The sequence below is a fragment of the Acipenser ruthenus genome, chromosome 6 (genome assembly GCF_902713425.1).
Source record: "Acipenser ruthenus chromosome 6, fAciRut3.2 maternal haplotype, whole genome shotgun sequence".
NCBI classification, from domain to species: Eukaryota; Metazoa; Chordata; class Actinopteri; order Acipenseriformes; family Acipenseridae; genus Acipenser; species Acipenser ruthenus.
Genome location: NC_081194.1, coordinates 79,955,346 through 79,973,583, shown reverse-complemented (window position 1 = coordinate 79,973,583; position 18,238 = coordinate 79,955,346). Strand labels below are relative to the sequence as shown.

At 37.1% G+C, this 18,238-nt stretch overlaps 1 protein-coding gene across 4 annotated transcripts in view; it reads right to left on the bottom strand.

The window, feature by feature from the left end:
* Positions 1 to 18,238, bottom strand: part of LOC117410940 (collagen alpha-1(XII) chain-like) — a 98,396-nt gene that overhangs the window by 20,309 nt on the left and 59,849 nt on the right. For all 4 annotated transcript variants that reach the window (XM_059025879.1, XM_059025878.1, XM_034017904.3 and 1 more), the window contains 15 exons: positions 18,035 to 18,177; positions 16,088 to 16,217; positions 15,727 to 15,846; positions 14,904 to 15,050; positions 14,250 to 14,366; positions 12,812 to 12,964; positions 12,418 to 12,492; positions 9,976 to 10,115; positions 9,451 to 9,574; positions 8,305 to 8,448; positions 7,852 to 8,016; positions 7,530 to 7,568; positions 7,292 to 7,430; positions 6,222 to 6,364; positions 5,719 to 5,828 (listed from right to left, as the gene is read on the bottom strand). In XM_059025879.1, coding sequence (XP_058881862.1) covers positions 5,719 to 5,828; positions 6,222 to 6,364; positions 7,292 to 7,430; positions 7,530 to 7,568; positions 7,852 to 8,016; positions 8,305 to 8,448; positions 9,451 to 9,574; positions 9,976 to 10,115; positions 12,418 to 12,492; positions 12,812 to 12,964; positions 14,250 to 14,366; positions 14,904 to 15,050; positions 15,727 to 15,846; positions 16,088 to 16,217; positions 18,035 to 18,177 — 1,889 coding nt within the window. The remainder of the gene's footprint in view (positions 1 to 5,718; positions 5,829 to 6,221; positions 6,365 to 7,291; positions 7,431 to 7,529; positions 7,569 to 7,851; positions 8,017 to 8,304; positions 8,449 to 9,450; positions 9,575 to 9,975; positions 10,116 to 12,417; positions 12,493 to 12,811; positions 12,965 to 14,249; positions 14,367 to 14,903; positions 15,051 to 15,726; positions 15,847 to 16,087; positions 16,218 to 18,034; positions 18,178 to 18,238) is intronic.

Here is an 18,238-nt window from a genome sequence, read left to right as displayed (position 1 = left end):
TTATGGCTTTCACCATAAAGCAGCCAACAAAATCAGATCTAATTCGATTGATTTGGAGCGAGTTAAATCGAAAGCTAACATTTAAATTATCATATGTTTGTTTTTTTAGTTTGTTTTTGTTTTCTTCAAATCCATGTATGTCCACGTTTAGGTCTCAATATGCCCAGTGTTATTATTATGTTATTATTAAAAGTATATGTTTGTAAAGTTATTTGTATGCTGCTATTAGTTCATTCAATACATTTAGTGCATACGGCAATATACCAAAAAAAAAAAATACTATTATATAGATGTTTATCTTTAGAATATTTAACACCACTGGATTTATAAATTATGCTTTGTCATTTTCTAGTAGTTGATAATAATTAATAAATAAATAAATAAATAAATAAATAAATAAATAAATAAATAAATAACAGAAGGGGATCCCGATTTATTTAATTAATATGGATACTTAAAGAGCTGTATAATTGGGCTTCTGATTTTTGCTTTTAACTGATAAAACCGATAAAACACCCCCAATACAAAAAAAATGAAATCGGTGGATAGCCAATAAACACGGAAAACACGGGAAAAACTGTGGAAATGGTTAATCAATTCATGTTGACTTTACCCTTTTCCCATTAAAAAATAAAACCAACTACAAAAATAATAATAAATACATTTCCCAGTGCTACTGGGCAATGTCCCGCCTCTCTGACTTGCATCTATCATTGATTCGTTCTCTACTTTAAACCCGCCCCAACTACTGAATGACAGCTCATTCCTACATTTCCATTGGAGACTCTGCTTGCGAGATTTAAAACGAGATTACAATCAGGTTAGCAGGATTTCAAGCTGTATTACAGTTAAGATATGGAGGATTTAAAACAGAATTGCGGCAAAATGTGCAAAAATGCCTACACACAAAAACCCCAGAAGAATGTGCCTGTGACTGCAGGGATTCCGTTGTGGAAGACAGCAATGGAAAGAAGGTACAACTTAAGTGTGCAAGTACTGCAGAGTTACTACTATACATATTTTGACAGGAAAAAAAAACATTCAAGCGTTTTGGAAATTAACTAATTTCATACAGTATATCAAAAACGAAAGCCCCAAAAAAACCGATTTACATAAAACTCAAAAATAGCTAAAAATAAGGACAGGAAAATACAATTAATAAAACCCAAAAAACAGAAGCCCTATGTATAATGTACAAAGGCATGCCCTGGGAAGACAGCATTATAGAACAATATTTGCCCTTGCTAGATTGGTAACAAAACTGTCAAGCAGATTGTGATTACAATTCTCCTCCCCCCTATTACATCAGGTATATGAACAGTTACCATATGCATGTGATATGCCTAAAACTTTGAGATGTCCATTAAGAGCTTTATTTCACATAAAGAAATCGTATTACATTGCATTGGGTGGAGCACAGTTCTGCACATGATTTGACATACCACATGTTTCGATGATATCATTTCATGGTATACCACAAAAAGAGCACACACTTGTACAGTTCCATGATGACTCAATCCTGCTCCCTAGGTAGCCGCAGACTCTAACAGAAGACAATGAAGTGCAGTACTTGGCATGTCTTTAGAGAGAGGTGATTCATAATAAAAGCACCAGATAGCATGCTACAGTACCTTTGGTTTGCAGTTCTAACCAACTATTTCATCAGGACCCTCTAAGTTTTCTTTACCATATTGCTAGGACTATCGCAAGGCAAAAGCAAGTAAACGCAACAGGGACTGATACACATAAGCAGACAAAACCATAACACTGGGAATACGTTGTTTTTTTAGAAAATACAACAAATGGTTCTACCAAATACATGCAAAGTCCAATTTCTTCTTAAAATACATTTGAGAGTGACTCAAGTATCACGAGGAGGGAACTGACAAATTGGATGTCCAGATCCAACCTGTCATTACATTTTAAACCCTGTTTCGTACACCTTGTTGCAAAAATTGAAAGGTTAGCATCATTTGTACCTTAACAGAAGGACCAGGTTACCCATTTACAGAAATGGGCATTCTTTTAGTTAAAGGGGTACCATGAGGAAACTATGGATTTCCTTTCAGCTTCAGTACTTTAACTGCATTAGCATTTTGTTGGCCTATTCTACCTGCTGCACTGAGCTCTACCTGCTGCACTGAGCTCTACCTGCTGCACTGAGCTCTATCTGCTGTACTCAGGTCTACCTGCTGCACTGAGCTCTACCTGCTGCACTGAGCTCTACCTGCTGCACTGAGCTCTACCTGCTGCACTCAAGTCTACCTGCTGCACTGAGCTCTACCTGCTGCACTGAGCTCTACCTGCTGCACTGAGCTCTATCTGCTGTACTCAGGTCTACCTGCTGCACTGAGCTCTACCTGCTGCACTGAGCTCTACCTGCTGCACTGAGCTCTACCTGCTGCACTCAAGTCTACCTGCTGCACTGAGCTCTACCTGCTGCACTGAGCTCTATCTGCTGCACTGAGCTCTATCTGCTGCACTGGGCTCTACCTGCTGCACTGAGCCCTATCTGCTACACTGAGCTCTACCTGCTGCACTGAGCTCTACCTGCTGCACTGAGCCCTATCTGCTGTACTCAGGTCTACCTGCTGCACTGAGCTCTACCTGCTGCACTGAGCCCTATCTGCTGCACTGAGCTCTACCTGCTGCACTGAGCTCTACCTGCTGCACTGAGCTCTACCTGCTGCACTGAGCTCTATCTGCTGCACTGAGCTCTACCTGCTGCACTCAGGTCTGCCTACTTTTTAATGTTTTCAGGTCTGATTGAACACTTGCTGGGGTTTTCTCTCTACACCCCTGGGTCTATAGACGCACACTCTGCATATGGTCTTATTTGTCTTGTATTATACTCACTTGACATGTTTGCATGATTTGTATCTGCCTATTATTCTTGGCTGGGCCTTGTCTGTCTTGGCTATTTCTTTCATTTCAACTGCTGTTAAATCAAAAGTTTACAAGTTCACAACTTAAAATCAAATCCCATTGACTTATTTTTACATTTAAAAGCAGCACGTGACCACATTTAGCACACAGAAAAATATATTGTTGCTCAGAAATAAAAATGGATGGGAACTCGCCCCACCACAAACAGTGACACCTGCATTCCAACTTCATTAAAATCCAGCTGTGTACCATCTCAAAACAACACCTATTCCACTTAAACAAATTCACTTTCTACCAATGGGTCGTCGTCTGAGGCATCTCTATGGTTTTCATTTTCATTAAATTAATAGGATACAGGTCACAATACATTTAAAACTGATAGATGGATAGAACGGTAAATATACTGTAGCAGTTGCCCTAAATAAATAGAAATTCAGCTACTGTACAGCTATGGCTAAACGTTTTGCATCAACTAGAATTTCAGGATTGAGACATAATTTAAAAAAGATATATATGAACATAATTTTGATCTTTTATTTAACATCATGAAATCAAAGAAACTACAAAATGATATCTCAAAAGTCTACCGGAAGCCATAATAGTAATACAGTATTTCATGCTAGATTTCGAAATGTCACCCACATGTTTGCCCTTTTTAAGCAAATTCAATTTTGACCAAAAGACAAAGTAACCACTGCTTATGCTTCAGATCGTCTAAATCACCAGAAATCCCAAATCCCTAGGCAATGTTTGCAGAACATTTTATATAGCTTTAATTCTTTTCCCACATCGCTGCCAAGTTACTTCAGGGCAGCTCAGCCCGATTTCAGAAAAGCCATTCCCACAGGTTAGACTGTTTTATTAAAGTTGTCATTTATCCTTTTTTTTATTTTATTCTATTTATTTTATTTATGTATTTGTTTTTTTAAAGGGGGTTGAGCAGAAGGTTCTGGCATTGCATTTGAAATACATCATTTAAATATATTTTAAAAAATTGCCAGATTTGATTTTGGAATCTTTATTATTTGACAACCAGATTAAGGGTAAAAAAAAAAAAAAAAACTGAATTGAAGCCTCCCTGTTGACCACCTTGATTATTGGGTCTTCAGAGAAATATGTCTGAGAGCATATGGCTTGGGTTGATAGTAATAGAAAAACAATTGCAAAGGCATTAGCAATCTGAAGTAAATGTAACTTTGGATTTTAGCCAAGGCTAAAATTGTTTTACAGTCGCCAAGATCAGCTGCCATTTCTGACATTGATGCAGTGCAAGACATTTGAATGGCTATGGTTCTGGTAATAAAGGGTTGTTTGGCAAGGCCTCTGCTGACTATCTCTACTGATCTACAAATGAGCGCAGCATACTGAGATACCACATACACTACAGTGCTTGGAAGCCAACCACTAATGTGCAAATCCTTAAAAACAAATCCCATACAGCCAACTACTGAAAACAAACGATACAGATCAGAATGGGAACAGCGAAAAAATAAAGACAAGCAAAGAGCCAGGCTAGCACTGCAATGGTTTTCTGATGTTGTTATTTAATAGCCATAGCAATGACCCAACATTTTCCAAAGGAACATGCAACTTCAGCAGCTTTTTTTTTTTTTTTTTAAATACAAATGACACTAAAATTCCTAATAGGTAATTTTAAAAAGTGTGTCTTTGCTAAGACACAAGGTGAATGTATATCAAACATTTATAAATCTTTGAATAGATAATCTAAAAAAAAATGTTATTTTTTAAATCAAATTCTGTTTATTTGCTTTTTTTTTTGTTTGGTTTTGTTTTTTGATTGGCTGGTTATGCAAAAATGCAGGAAACAGTGATGCTATTAACTACTTGTATTTAACAAAATAAAGCAAAGAAATGATTTGTAAGCAAATAACAATATAGCTACTATGAACAGCAACTCATAAAACATTTGTTTTAAATTAATTGGCAGTTTTATCTTACTTCTTTAAATTAAAATGCCTTGATTTGCAATATCTTAAAGGATCATTTAACTTGATTCTACCTGCAGCATGTGAACACTATAGGGCCAGATGCCAGGGATGAAATGCAGACCTCCGTGGATAAAAATGTCAATTACAAAGCCTTTCTACAATGTGTATGATATTGCTGTCATCTCAGTTTTATTATACCAGCACTAGAATTAAGATCAAAAGACAGCAACCACAGATTGTGTTGTTTATTACTAACCTTTTTGAATGTCTGTTTCAGTATGTATCTTTATAGATATAATTACACTCCATTTCATTGCTTGTGCTGATTGTTGACAATTGTTCCTTTATTTAATGGGTGTATATGTTTTGTAACAATATTACATATGACTCCATGTATACTAGGACAGTGGGACAGTTCATGTTTTTCAATTCACACTGCAATGCATTCTGGTAAGTGTAGTCCTGTTGTGAAAGGTACCTGAGACAGGTAAAACGTGTCCGAATGCATTGAGGTGTGAGTTTAAAAGACTGATCTGTCCCAAACTGTCTCAGTGCACAAGGAGTCCTATGACAACCCTCGGTAAAGTTATGCTTATATTACATTAGTATTTATTGTAACAATGAGAGAAGCTTTCAATAAGAGTCTGTAAAATATATGTGCTACAGCTGGCCTTTGCAAGCATTTACTGGTAGAATGGATATATATCTATATATATTTTTTTATAATTCCGAGTAAAAGTGAACGGAATTGTTGCTGGATCCAAGTCATGCAAACACAGAATAAAGCATTGTAACCACAAACTTCTTTACTGCCAGCTGGATCATATTAGGGGTCTACTGAGGAGTTTGTGAGATGTGCCCACTAGTTTGAGAGAGCAATTACCTTGTGGAAGCTGCCGTGAAAAACTTTCTTAACGTCATCATTATCAAACGTGACCTTCTGAATCTCTCCTCTCGTGTCCTTGTTATAGAAGGATATAGTTTTGCTGGAAGCTGAAACAGAAGAAGATTGCATCAAATCAGTCTCCAATAAATGCCTAAAATGATATGTCATGCAAAGCACATTAAGTAGAAAACCTCAGTGCTGCATGAGAAAGCCACAGAGCTTTATCATCCTGCCAAGCAGATATCCAACGAAGAATCAATTAAGCACGCAAAGCCACGCTTCCCTGTGGCAGCAGCAGCAGCACTCCAGATTTAGAAATACCTGTCCTCATCTGAGGTTAAGCTTTCGTTTGTGTCTAATTGTGTAAGATCAGTACAGTACTGGGCTCTGGATCCTGTTAAAGCTACTCATAAGTGCAATGGTGTTTTAATAAGAAAACCTCAATAATCACAACAGACTGAAAGCTACTCCTTCAATGTATCAAAAAGGCTGTCACATACCATCAACAGTCACACCGACTTGGGGTTTGTAATCCTTATCAGTAATCTGCCAGATGTCAAAAGCCTCATTGGGTGAATCCGGAAGAAGGCGGAACATCAGCAAGATTGTGTAGGAAGCTGGCAATCCTTCCGGGTGAACATCCCTGTTAAAACAGGAAGCATGCAGAATGAACAATAGCTGCCTTTCGGTAATTAGTCAGATACCTCGGAAGCGACAAGGGCAGATTTACCACACATTGCTTTGATTCGGTAACATATATACATCATATTTAGAATAATCCAGTTGTGGTAACATTTTAAACTGTGTCTGTAATTATTGTGTATTTACAAAGTAGTTACTTAGCAAATGCATGTGTCCTTACACATAATTACATGTTATTATGCATAGTTACAATGTACTAAATCTGTACATTTTTCTGCGCCATATATGTGACTACAAAATTGTAATTGTGATGTAATCATCTGGAAGTATCTCCATAGCTATAATTAATCTGTGCTCCGACTGATTGAAACAGCCTTGAACGTATAATCTACCTGACACGCTGTATGATTGAAGAGACATTTTAAAAAGCAAGATTGATAATTTATTTATTTATTTATTTAGCAGCCGTGTCATTTTTCTAATTAGGTGACCAGCCGTTCGTAAGCTTGACAGACCATTTAAACAAAGCTTAAGTGGACTGTGAGAATCCCAGTCAAGCAAAAAAAAATGATGAATGAGAAAACATGAAGGCAGACATTACATCAGCATTCTTAGTTGTTTATTTCTAGTTTTAAAACAATTATGTTTCCTTTCAGTAAGCAAGCTTAGTAAATGTAACTCTGTGTCTCAGGGGTGTCGTCATAACTTGAACCTGCAATACTAATGCATCCGAATAATTAAACAGATATATACTTTTTTATAGAACCTAGAAAAATAAACACAGGGGGGCAAACATATATTAATAATATGAGCAGTGGGATTTTGTTTTGAGCTTTGATTTATAGGTTATAATTATGAACATTCTTTAAAGTGAAGGCTGCATTTACTGTACATCCTCATCATTTATCAATGTTGGTGTTAAACCTACTTGGTGGGCTGTGTGAGGAAAGCGTTTTTGTGGAGCCTGTAGGCGATATAACTGTTGAAAGACCCAGGTTCCATAGATACTCCTTGCACAGAGGCGAAGGTCTTCTCTGTCAAGTTGAACGCCTCCAGCATTCTGAACCCTTTGCAGTCAAAAACAGATCCAGTTAGAATGCAAATAGTTAAATAAAAATACAACCCCAAACAGACATAGAAGCAGAAGTTAAGGGTATTAGTCTTACCTGGTGAGGTAAACCCGTTCAGGTAAATCAGTGGGCAAGCTGAAAAAGTAAAAAAAAAAGAAAAGGTTTTGCATAAATGCTAAAATTCTCCATCCGAAAAGGTATTATATACAGTATATACTGTATGTATATATGTGTGTTTAGATTCATATATTTTTTAGTTTAACTACTGAATAAGTAAAGGGGTTATAGGTCATTTTGCTGTAACATTTGATCATTTCAAAACCTGTATGAGGTCAGCATAGGGAATGGCAATGCATGGAGAATGACTATTGTCAAGTGAGTGAAAACAAATTGTAGATACGATAAAACAATGACTTACTGGAAGTGGCTGTTTCACAGAGAAACGTAACAAGGTTATCATGAATCTGTTCAAAAGCATCAAAGTCATCCACTATAAAGAGGTGGCGATCGCTTGGCTTGCTTCCGATGTTCTGTAATTCTGCGTAATCCACATCAGCCACACCGATGACAAACACACTGTAACCTGTAATTAAAACACATGAGTTTTAAAGGACTTACACTGAGCTGATCCACTGATACACTCAACTGATAAATGAATCAATTTTTTTTAACTCCTTCACATCAGGGATCTCTTTGAAGCTGGAAGCTCTTGATGTGTTCCTGGCTTCAGACCTTTGTGAACTTCTAACACTGTGGTGTTATTCTCCCATGCTATTGCAGTCCAGGACATTGAAGAAGGACCACATGCTGTTCTAACACACTAAATACCCTTCTCACTAACCTTTATATTTATTGTTGACTATAAACTTACCAGAGTGCTGTAAAATGGCAGCAGACTTCTTAACCTCGTCTTGGGATCGTCCATCTGTGACCACTACAAGGACCTTTGGTACATTTCTCCTCATGCCGCTCTCTTTTGTGAAGACCTTCTCGCCAATGTATTTCAAGGCTACACCTAAATAACCAGAGCAGAAACAGAGACTTGTGCGTTAATCTTCAATAGAGATCATGCAAACCAAAAAAGAAAATTCAAAAGCCTTGGCGTGACCCAATTCTAAGTATTTCAAGGCTACACCTAAATAACCAGAGCAGAAACAAAGACCCAATTCTAAATATATTTCTATCTTTAAAACTAAATATGAATATATGATAAAATTGGTATGTAACTTAATGTCACTAGTAATGTATTTTATGTATTTACTGCATAGCTTTTATCTGCCCATGCTCCTGAGAAACAATTTGGTAATCAACAGAAACAGGCTGCAAAATTATATATATATATATATGTGTGTGCTGATGCAAATATAAAGCTTTTCTTTTTAAATAGTTACAATATTCATAAAGGGAACACTGATTAATCTTTGTTCTGGGTTAAAGGGCTTTCAAGAAACTGGCTGAAACAAATGTTTCCATTGCTAAAAGGATGTTTACTCAAAGGCACTTCTAATAAAAAAATAAAATGTTAAAAGTACTTTTCCAAAACCTGCTGAGTCCTGCTGAGTTTTTAAAATGTGCACATGCTTTACGGCACTTTTGGAAAAATAATTTGATTCAGATATGATAATGTAGGGAATTAAGTAAATGTTGGCAAGACCACATCACTAAATTCAGTAAACGCATTAGGGAACACTGGGGTAATGTTAAGGACAAACTCATTAATTATCATTGCTGTCTCCTGTTCTTCACGCAGCTTTGCAATATCCACAGCATATCTTTGCAGTTCAGTTGAAATATGTGTGATTGATCCAACATTCATCAAACATATGTTGTGCAATCTGTTATTTCATTGTTTTTAATTCACTATAATATGTACTTAGAAGGACAGTGATTTAAAATAGTATTTTATGTACCTGTTCTGGTGTTTCCTCCTCTGTAACGATATGTTGTGCAATGTGTTACATCATTGTTTTCAATGCACTATATAATACGTATTAGAAGGACACAGTGTTTGATGTACCTGTTCTGGTGTTTCCTCCTCTGTAACGAACAAGCTGAAGGGCTGCAAGAGTCATTCCCTTGTCACTATAAGTATTCAGTTTATATTCAATCTTTGCATCGTCGCTGTATTGTACCAGGGACACCTGTTAGGAAGGCAGGAACAAATATAATGCATATATCTCCCCTTAAAGTCTTCCATAGTAAAAGCATAGAAAAGTGTAATAAAGCATAGTGAAAGTATGGTAAAGCATCATATAGCCCTGATAGGTATGGTAAGCATATCTGAAAAACATGGCAAACCATGACAAACTGTGGTAAATGCATAGTATAACCATGGGAAAAGCATGGGGAAAATATACTGTGGTAAACCTTTGTAAGGGTCTGTCTCTACACTGGGTAAGTATTTGATTATGCATATGTCTAAAATGCAAAAAAAACCCTGCAGTACAGGAAACTGGGAATTGTTTTCGAAGCTCCCTGTGGAGAATAAGTAAAGTACAACATCATCTTCAAATGCAAAGCGCAGAACAGCAGAGTAACACACCTGCATTCCATCTGGGCTGATCTCATCAAAGGCTCCGATGGTGTTGAAAACAAACTGCAGAACTTTGTTGAAGTTATCATCCCCAATACTCCATGAGCCATCGATTAGGAATACGAGGTCTGCCTTGGCACCTTTGCAAGCTAGAGCAGGGCAACACCAACACCAGCTTTAACAACAAAACTGCACAGCTGGCCCGGGCCAGTAGAATCAAAAAACACAACTGTACTGTAATTAGGCTCAGCCGTCCCGCGCTTGTCATAAAATGTAACAAGCACATTCACTGCCTAAGACATCGTGATTTAGATACACTGTCGATAGTGACTACAAGTTCTTGGAAAATACATTTGGACACTGAGGGGTAGCTGTATTAAAGTGTTGCGCCTGTCGCAATAATTGTAAACCAGTTGCAAACGAGTCAGAAGTCTAGGGTGAAATGTACTAAACAAGTGCAATGCTATTAGCGACTTTTTAGGGAATGCTTTACGGAAGCAGTTTTTCTTTGCGGTTCAGCCTTAGATGAATATGTAATTATGGGCATTCCTGCATAAATCCGTATAAATGGGGCGGAGATATTATCAAATATTATTATTTATTTCTTAGCAGAATAATGAGATGTACTAAAGCTGCCGGCAATTACGACACTTATAATTGCAGTTGTTAAAAACTTTGAAAGCACTTCAAATAGTCGCAATTGTTGCTGGCATTTCCCAGTCCAATTTTCCTCGTACGTTGCCAGTTGTGCTCAATGCATTTTTGAGGCAAACACCCAAGTACCAAATTTTCATTAGTCAGGGTGTACTTACAAGCCTTGAAAACAAATTTCTATGACATTTCTGGTTTCCTCAACATGTTCCGAGCAATAGACTGCACACATGTACCACAAACCCCTCCAGCTCATTCCGAGTATCTGTATAGGACCATGATCTATTTTGTGTTAATTGTCTAGGTTACTAAGTAGGCCAAGTTAAAAATAATAATAATTAAAATAAAATAAAAAAACCCTAAAATCATTTCGTTTCAATTTAAAATGTACTGTAAACTGTAGAGGCCTGCTGTGCAGATTAATATTTTTACATAGTGTAATGTGTAATCTACCCAAATCACATTAGTGTTATTTCAGTGCAATCATTTACATTTAAAATGCATTGAGCACTATAAATGTATGTGTGCAATTTTATTGTATTGTTTTTAAACCCGATACCTCCTTATGTCGGACAAACATGTCCGGTTAAGTGAGGTGGTACTGTGTGATTATGAAAAGCTTTTTGGGGGTGATGGTGGGGGCCCCACTATAGAATCTGATGGGATTAAACTGCCTTTCATTTATTTTTTTTTATATATATAACATTATTAAAATAGGTAAAATTAAGACAGAACAGAATGCACTGTACAGATGACATTTACATTTAACAAAAAAATGTTGTTTTGATTTTTGCACCCTTGCATGTATAGACGTTATCCTTCGGGCACCCTCTGCTGCAGCAAAGCACAACTCAACTCCCTCTATTTATTTGAACAATGTCGTACGACTCTTGCAATGCTAGAGATCTCATTAAGAAGACACAACAAATATTTAAATGAGTATAGTGCGGCTCTTTACATTAACATATTTTCTCTTAGTACATACAACAAAATGTATACTATGCAAATTTTCGCAATAAAACTGGAAATTGCGGCATGTTTGCACTGTGACTGGCCCACCTTAGTACACCTACCCTTGAGTATAGGAAATGAACACACTTTATTCGAATTTGCTTTGATACCAATTGATGGTGGCCCCAGCACAATGTAGCACAATGTTCCAGTTGCCTGTAATGCTCATGAGTTATTTAAATGAATAAACTGGACTATAGGAAGCCTTCAGTACAAGTGGAGTCTCACTGGCAAAGTGCAAGTATATTTTCATGTTAGTTATCCCCTTACAGCAATGTGGTACCTAGTCAGTCTACCAACACAAAATGTAAACATGTCTAACTTTTTTCCTTCATATGCATACAGCTTCTTACTAAAACAAAATAAAATATGAAAACTAATGGCTTACACAGTACATGAAAGTGTACATTTGCCTGTTTTCCACACTGAATCCTGGGGGAATCCTGTTTTTTTGATTGATTGGTTGTGTGACTGGCAACTGGAACCAAGATGGTGCTTGTTTAATCATGGTGGACAAGAACATCTACCTCATGGAACCCACAGAGCAAAAACTGCTAAAGAGCCCACTGAATTCCATCCTCCGAAGAGAGAAATCCCCAAAACCCAGTGTTTAAAAAAAACAGTGGAGATGTGATGTCATCACCAGGGACTGGACTGATGTCACTCAACTAAGGCATAACTGTATGGCTATGTTTAATGAGACTATACATAAATACTGTTTGTTTTAGAAATTAACTAAAAATGACAGTTTCCACTTATGCTTTCTTGGACAGAAACTCTTGTGCTTACCTTCCCATGCTGGTGGTATAGTGGGAGGTGGAGGGGGTGTTGGTTGCACAGTTGGAGCTTCTGTTGGTTTAACCACTATAACAAAAAGAACACATGTCATGTTCTGATTTATCACAGTATAATATATTTATATATATATATATATATATATATATATATATATATATATATATATATATATATATATATATACACACACACACACACAATATATATTATACGCACACTATATATTTTGTCTATATATTTTTTGCATCTAGTTCATCTAATTTTCAGATGAGCTAGATGTTTTTCTTTCAAAAAAAAAAAAAAGAAAACTGGTATATTTAGTGATATTAGTATACAGCTTTTTCAGATTATCAAGCGCGCTACAATATCAAACATTGTTACTCACAAGTCCGTTCACGCACACTGACTCCTGGTCCCTCAAGGTTAGGGGTCTGGGCAAACACTGTAGCGTTGTACAAAGCATCCGGAGAGAGGCCGTTGAAACAGTACGTCGACTCTGCACCACTGATTGTTATCTCTTGCTGTCCGCTACTGGAGGCTACAATTGAGAAAGAGCACAGTTCATGCAAATGACTGAGAGACAAGAACAGCACGTAACAGTAGAGCCCAGGGGCTGCACAGGCACTGTGTTATAGACCACCACACCCTCCAGCAAGTCCTGGGACATGCATCACAGATGGAGCTCAGTGATATCTCAGCATTCTGAACTCCACCAGCAGGATGTAAACATGGCATGCTGACACAACTGTGGAGTGGATGGCTGCACATCAAGCAGTATTTAACACCGATAACTGTTTTCAGGAAAGAGTTAAATGTCATCTAAAACTAGGGATCGTGTAAAATAGGCAGACCATCCTTTTGTTACTCTGCAATTACCAAAAAGACCAGAAAAAAACTAACCCAAAACCAGCACTATCGTACAGCTCTGGCCAAAAGTTTTGCATCGCCCTATAGAATTAACTAATGTTGCTTCAGAAAGTCGAATGAAACCTGCTGAATGATGTTGCTATAACATATTGAATTACATACTGTTTTACAGTTGTCCATGATATACTTCTGCAATATCATTTTGGAGTTCCTTTGATTACATTATGTTAAATAAAAGTTCAAAATGATGTTCATATACATATATTTTTAAATGATGTCTCAATCCTAATATTCTAGGTCATATAAAACTTTAGACCACAGCTGTACATCTGAATGTATTACTGGCCAGGCATGAATGCATATATAACTGTAGCGCATACAACCTGCATTTTTCTTCAACAGTCAGTTTACACAATATTGATTCCTGTTTTTAACAGTTGCCCTGTTTCTAAGTGTGAATAAATAACAGATGGAGACTGGGGTAAAAGAGGGGGAGGATGAAAGCGTGAATTATTAACGCAATTAACCTTCTTTGTGAGACTCATGGGGTTATTTTCCCTTTAGAAAAAAAACTAAATGACAACATTGCAAACAGACCTTATGGGAATTACCCCACATGCAACAAGATAAACACTAGGGAAGGCTTGAAAGAAAAACTACTATATGCAAAAGATTTATTATAGTCCTGCTTGATTCCACTTTTAATATTAATTATTCATTTATGGTCCCTATAGCTCGTATGCCTTTTACAATAAAACACATTTCCTAGATGATTTGCAAACAGCCAGTAATTCAGGTTATATGTAAACTCATGTTACCGGCACATGTGTTATCGTTTGCCATCTGATTTATATTTTAAGCCCCCACAATTGAATTTTAATACCCAAGATTTTAGCGATTCAATTTGTTTGGTAACCCTACTTTTATTCTTCTTTGTAAAAATAACTCTCAATTACCATCAACAGGGTTTAATTTAATTCTGTATGACGTTGCAGATCTGTGAGGGCTCCATTGGGCGCAGAAGGTGTCCCAGCCAACCTTGTAGGTAGTCAGGTCAGTGACATTCAAGTACACTATGAATGAAGGAAAGGAATCATTAGCATTGGGGTATTAAAGGCAACTGTATAACTGTCATGACAGTATCTTAAAGTACAAGGCTAATAAGGCTATCCGTTACATTAGTGTAGGCACGCTCTCTTGCCATTGCCCTCGTCACAGCTTTCTAAAGCCCCTCAGGCCAAGGAGGATCCAGTATAACTACAGTCACAACTCATGCAAAGGCTGATTGTTCATCCAAAAAGTCAGACCAAGTGTTTCTTTGGTTTTTTTCTTTAGGTCCAGTATTCCTGATTCCTATACTATGACTGGTGCTACTGTTATATTAGATAAGCAGGAATGACAGCAGCAGCTGTACTCAATAGACTTCTCTAGTAGAGTCACTGAACTCATACAATAGAATATAACCTTTATAGTGTTGCTTAGAAGGTATTTAACAGCTATTTACCATAACACAGTTCAACACTGGACAAGCAAACGCTATTTCATTCTACTGATATACAGGAAGACTTCTGAAAAACATTTAAAACAAAGCAGACTGTGCAGGGACATACATGTGGTGCCCTGTCCTGTAAGCGCTCCACTGATTCCTCCATCATACTGGGCGTAGACTTTGAGATCATAAGTGGTGCCGGGGAGCAGGTTCTGCAGTGTGTACGATGTTACATCACCAACAAACACTTCCAGGGTTTCATCCGTAACTGAAATCAAGAAAACCAAACAAAATACTTGAAACAGTTCAAATGACAAATGGCTAAGAAACGCACAATATCAGTATTCATTTGAATTTGAGTTTTACATGTAATTGCTGAAATGTCCCTGTTTTATTTTCCTTTTCGTAAAAATGTATGTCTTGCATTTTGCAACCCAAATAATGATTTGGAACGGCACCTCATTTTAATGGATTCAACCCTTGCGGTACAGCACTGTCAGATGATTCATTAAATTCTAAAAGTACACATGTCTGTGCTTAAGCATGATCAAGAACTCTTGCTTTCCACTTTCCTACCCCATTACATCCTCTCCACCTGGCAGATACTTTACTAGGATGCGTTTTTTTTTTTTTTACAGCCCAGCTGTAAGTGCTTACCTCCTCCTGTTTGAAACTTTCCTTCCAACCACTGTATTCCTCTTTAACAATCCACTCTCTCTAACCCCTCCCTCCCCCCATCTATTACTGTTTCACGTCAGAGCTATAAAAACCAAATCACAATTTTAAAGAATTATAATGAATTCAGACATAAAACGGCAGTTCAAGATTGGAGGCAGATATTCATTAGAGGGCAATGAAAAGATGAGGAAATAAACAGGGCTATTACCTCAGTACAAAAGACAATGAAAACAACTGCAATATGTGTCTTCCAGATGTTGACTCACCTGTTGGCTGGTAGACAAGCTTGTATCCCAGGACTGGTGAGGGAACAGCATCCCAGTGCACGCGGAATCGCGTGTACCATTCATCCGAGACGCGCAGGTTGCGGGGCTCCTGCAAGCCAACTGATGCATTGCAAAATAGACACAGCTTTCCATTAATAATCAGTTATGCCAATTACCCACTCAAATACTTTGATTTGTAAATTTACTGCAATAATATATTGTTAATGTTTATCGTTGATAATGAATGATAATTCAAAATCATTTTCTACATTTATTTCCCAATACTTAAGCACAGGGATTACATGTAGCTATAGGCTGAAAAAAATAATAACTTTCACGTTGCAAACTTGAGTAACGTTACCTGTCCGGCCATCTCCTGTTAGCTGTCCTCCGTCTCCATCTGGGTACACGGCCACTACACTAATCCTGTACGGAGTGTCAGGCTGAAGATTCTGAAGGATTACATTGTTTCTTCTTCCAGGGACAAATGTCTGCAGGAAACACAACCAGAATTATCATTTAATCAATCATTTGAGTACATTTTATAATACAATACGGAACGTTTTTCAGGAATTCTGAGCTAGTTTTCCACTATGATGTGTGGTGCAATACTATTAGATTAAGCAGCCAGTTGATACACCAGAGACAGTGCCTGTAAGGTCACGCTTTGTTTTAAGGGCCACTTTTTTCAAACAAACTTTGTTAATTTTGAGCTCAGGGTTATACATGAAGATCTTTATAAACTAACGTAAGGGGCAGTGTTGTGTGATGCACTGCCATTACGGATTCTGTTCCCTGTCAGTGAGATGAGGTTAAAAGCTCTATAACCACGAATGCAGATGAGCCCGACTCTTCTGCATTGTAGTAAAAAACCTGATTTAATTTGCTAAACATTATTACAGTAACAATTTGAACTGATTTCAAATATATGATCAACTGGAAATGTATTATCCAGAGGACTCTGATGTTGGCAGCTGGCTCTTTGAACTAATATATATATATATATATATATATATATATATATATATATATATATATATATATATATATATATATATATATATTATTATTATTATTATTATTTATTTCTTAGCAGACGCCCTTATCCAGGGCGACTTACAATTGTTAGAAGATATCACAGGGTTTTTTTTTTTTTTTTACTAGAGCAATCTAGGTAAAGTACCTTGCTCAAGGGTACAACAGCAGTGACCCCCGCTGGGGATTGAACCCACGACCCTCCGGTCAAGAGTCCGGAGCCCTAACCACTACTCCACACTGCTGCCTTAACATACTGAATATTAGCGCAAAGATCCAGCTGCCCAATGTTTCGATATGTTATACATATCTTTCTCAAGGGAGCATGTGTTTGAATCAAAACTTTGGAGGTATTTATTGGTTTTTATAAAATATATAAAAGAAAATACCTCATTTAATTTACTGAGATGCCCTGCTGAGAGTAGAGCCAGTTACAACAATCCAGTTACATTTAAACTGGAGCCAGCAATGGCCTCATACTCATCATACTCATCAATTCAGTCAAAACATGCGTGGTGCATACTGTATCCAGCAAACACTTTCATCTGTGCAATACTGTGCAAACTACATTCTCATGATCAGTATGTCACTCATATACTGAAGGCCAACACACAGCTCTTAAAACATGCAGGGCTTCTGAGCTCCAAAATATGGCTCTTTTTATTTAGAGGTGAAATATATCATTCAAGGCTGCTGAAAGGTTTGAAAAGACTGCAAGGGTAATCGGTAGTTTTAGGTAGCAGACGGTACAGTCATAATGCATTACAAAATGAGCACAACAATTTTGGCTGGCAGAAAGCCCTACACTGTAGTAGGAATTACACTTGTGGAGTGACTATCTCAAACTAAGTAAAAAGTGATAATCCAGGATAGGCTAAAGCCACGTGTAATAATACAAGTCCCTTTCACACTGCAGAAGAGCAATATTGACTTACGTACAAATTGAGGTTTTTTGTTTTGTTTGTTTGTTTGTTTTTTTAATGAGGTTATCTAACTGCTGAAAAACACAACATACATATGGATGGAGCTTGCTGTAAATCAGCTGCTTGTAGAGGTTTAGAGACAATGTCTTTTTGAACCTTTAGGTTTCCATTACGTATCTTGGGTTCGCAGTAAATACATTCTTTACAAATAATTTAATGAAAACATCCTACAGTGCAATTAATACATTACAGAAGAGTATTAACGTACACATTCTTCAATTAATACATTACAGAAGAGTATTAACGTACACATTCTTCAATTAATACATTACAGAAGGGTATTAACTTACAAATTCTTCGATGGGATCGCCAGTAGTGGGAGCGTAGATGATCCTGTACTGCTGAACAGGCCCCTCAGCGTGATCCCAGTTTACACTCAGGCTGTTTGTGGTTGCATCAAACACTCTGAGGTTTCTTGGCCCGCTGCGAGGCACTGAAATAGGAAAGAAAAAATATGACGCACTGCTACTTATAATAAAATGTACATTGTGCTG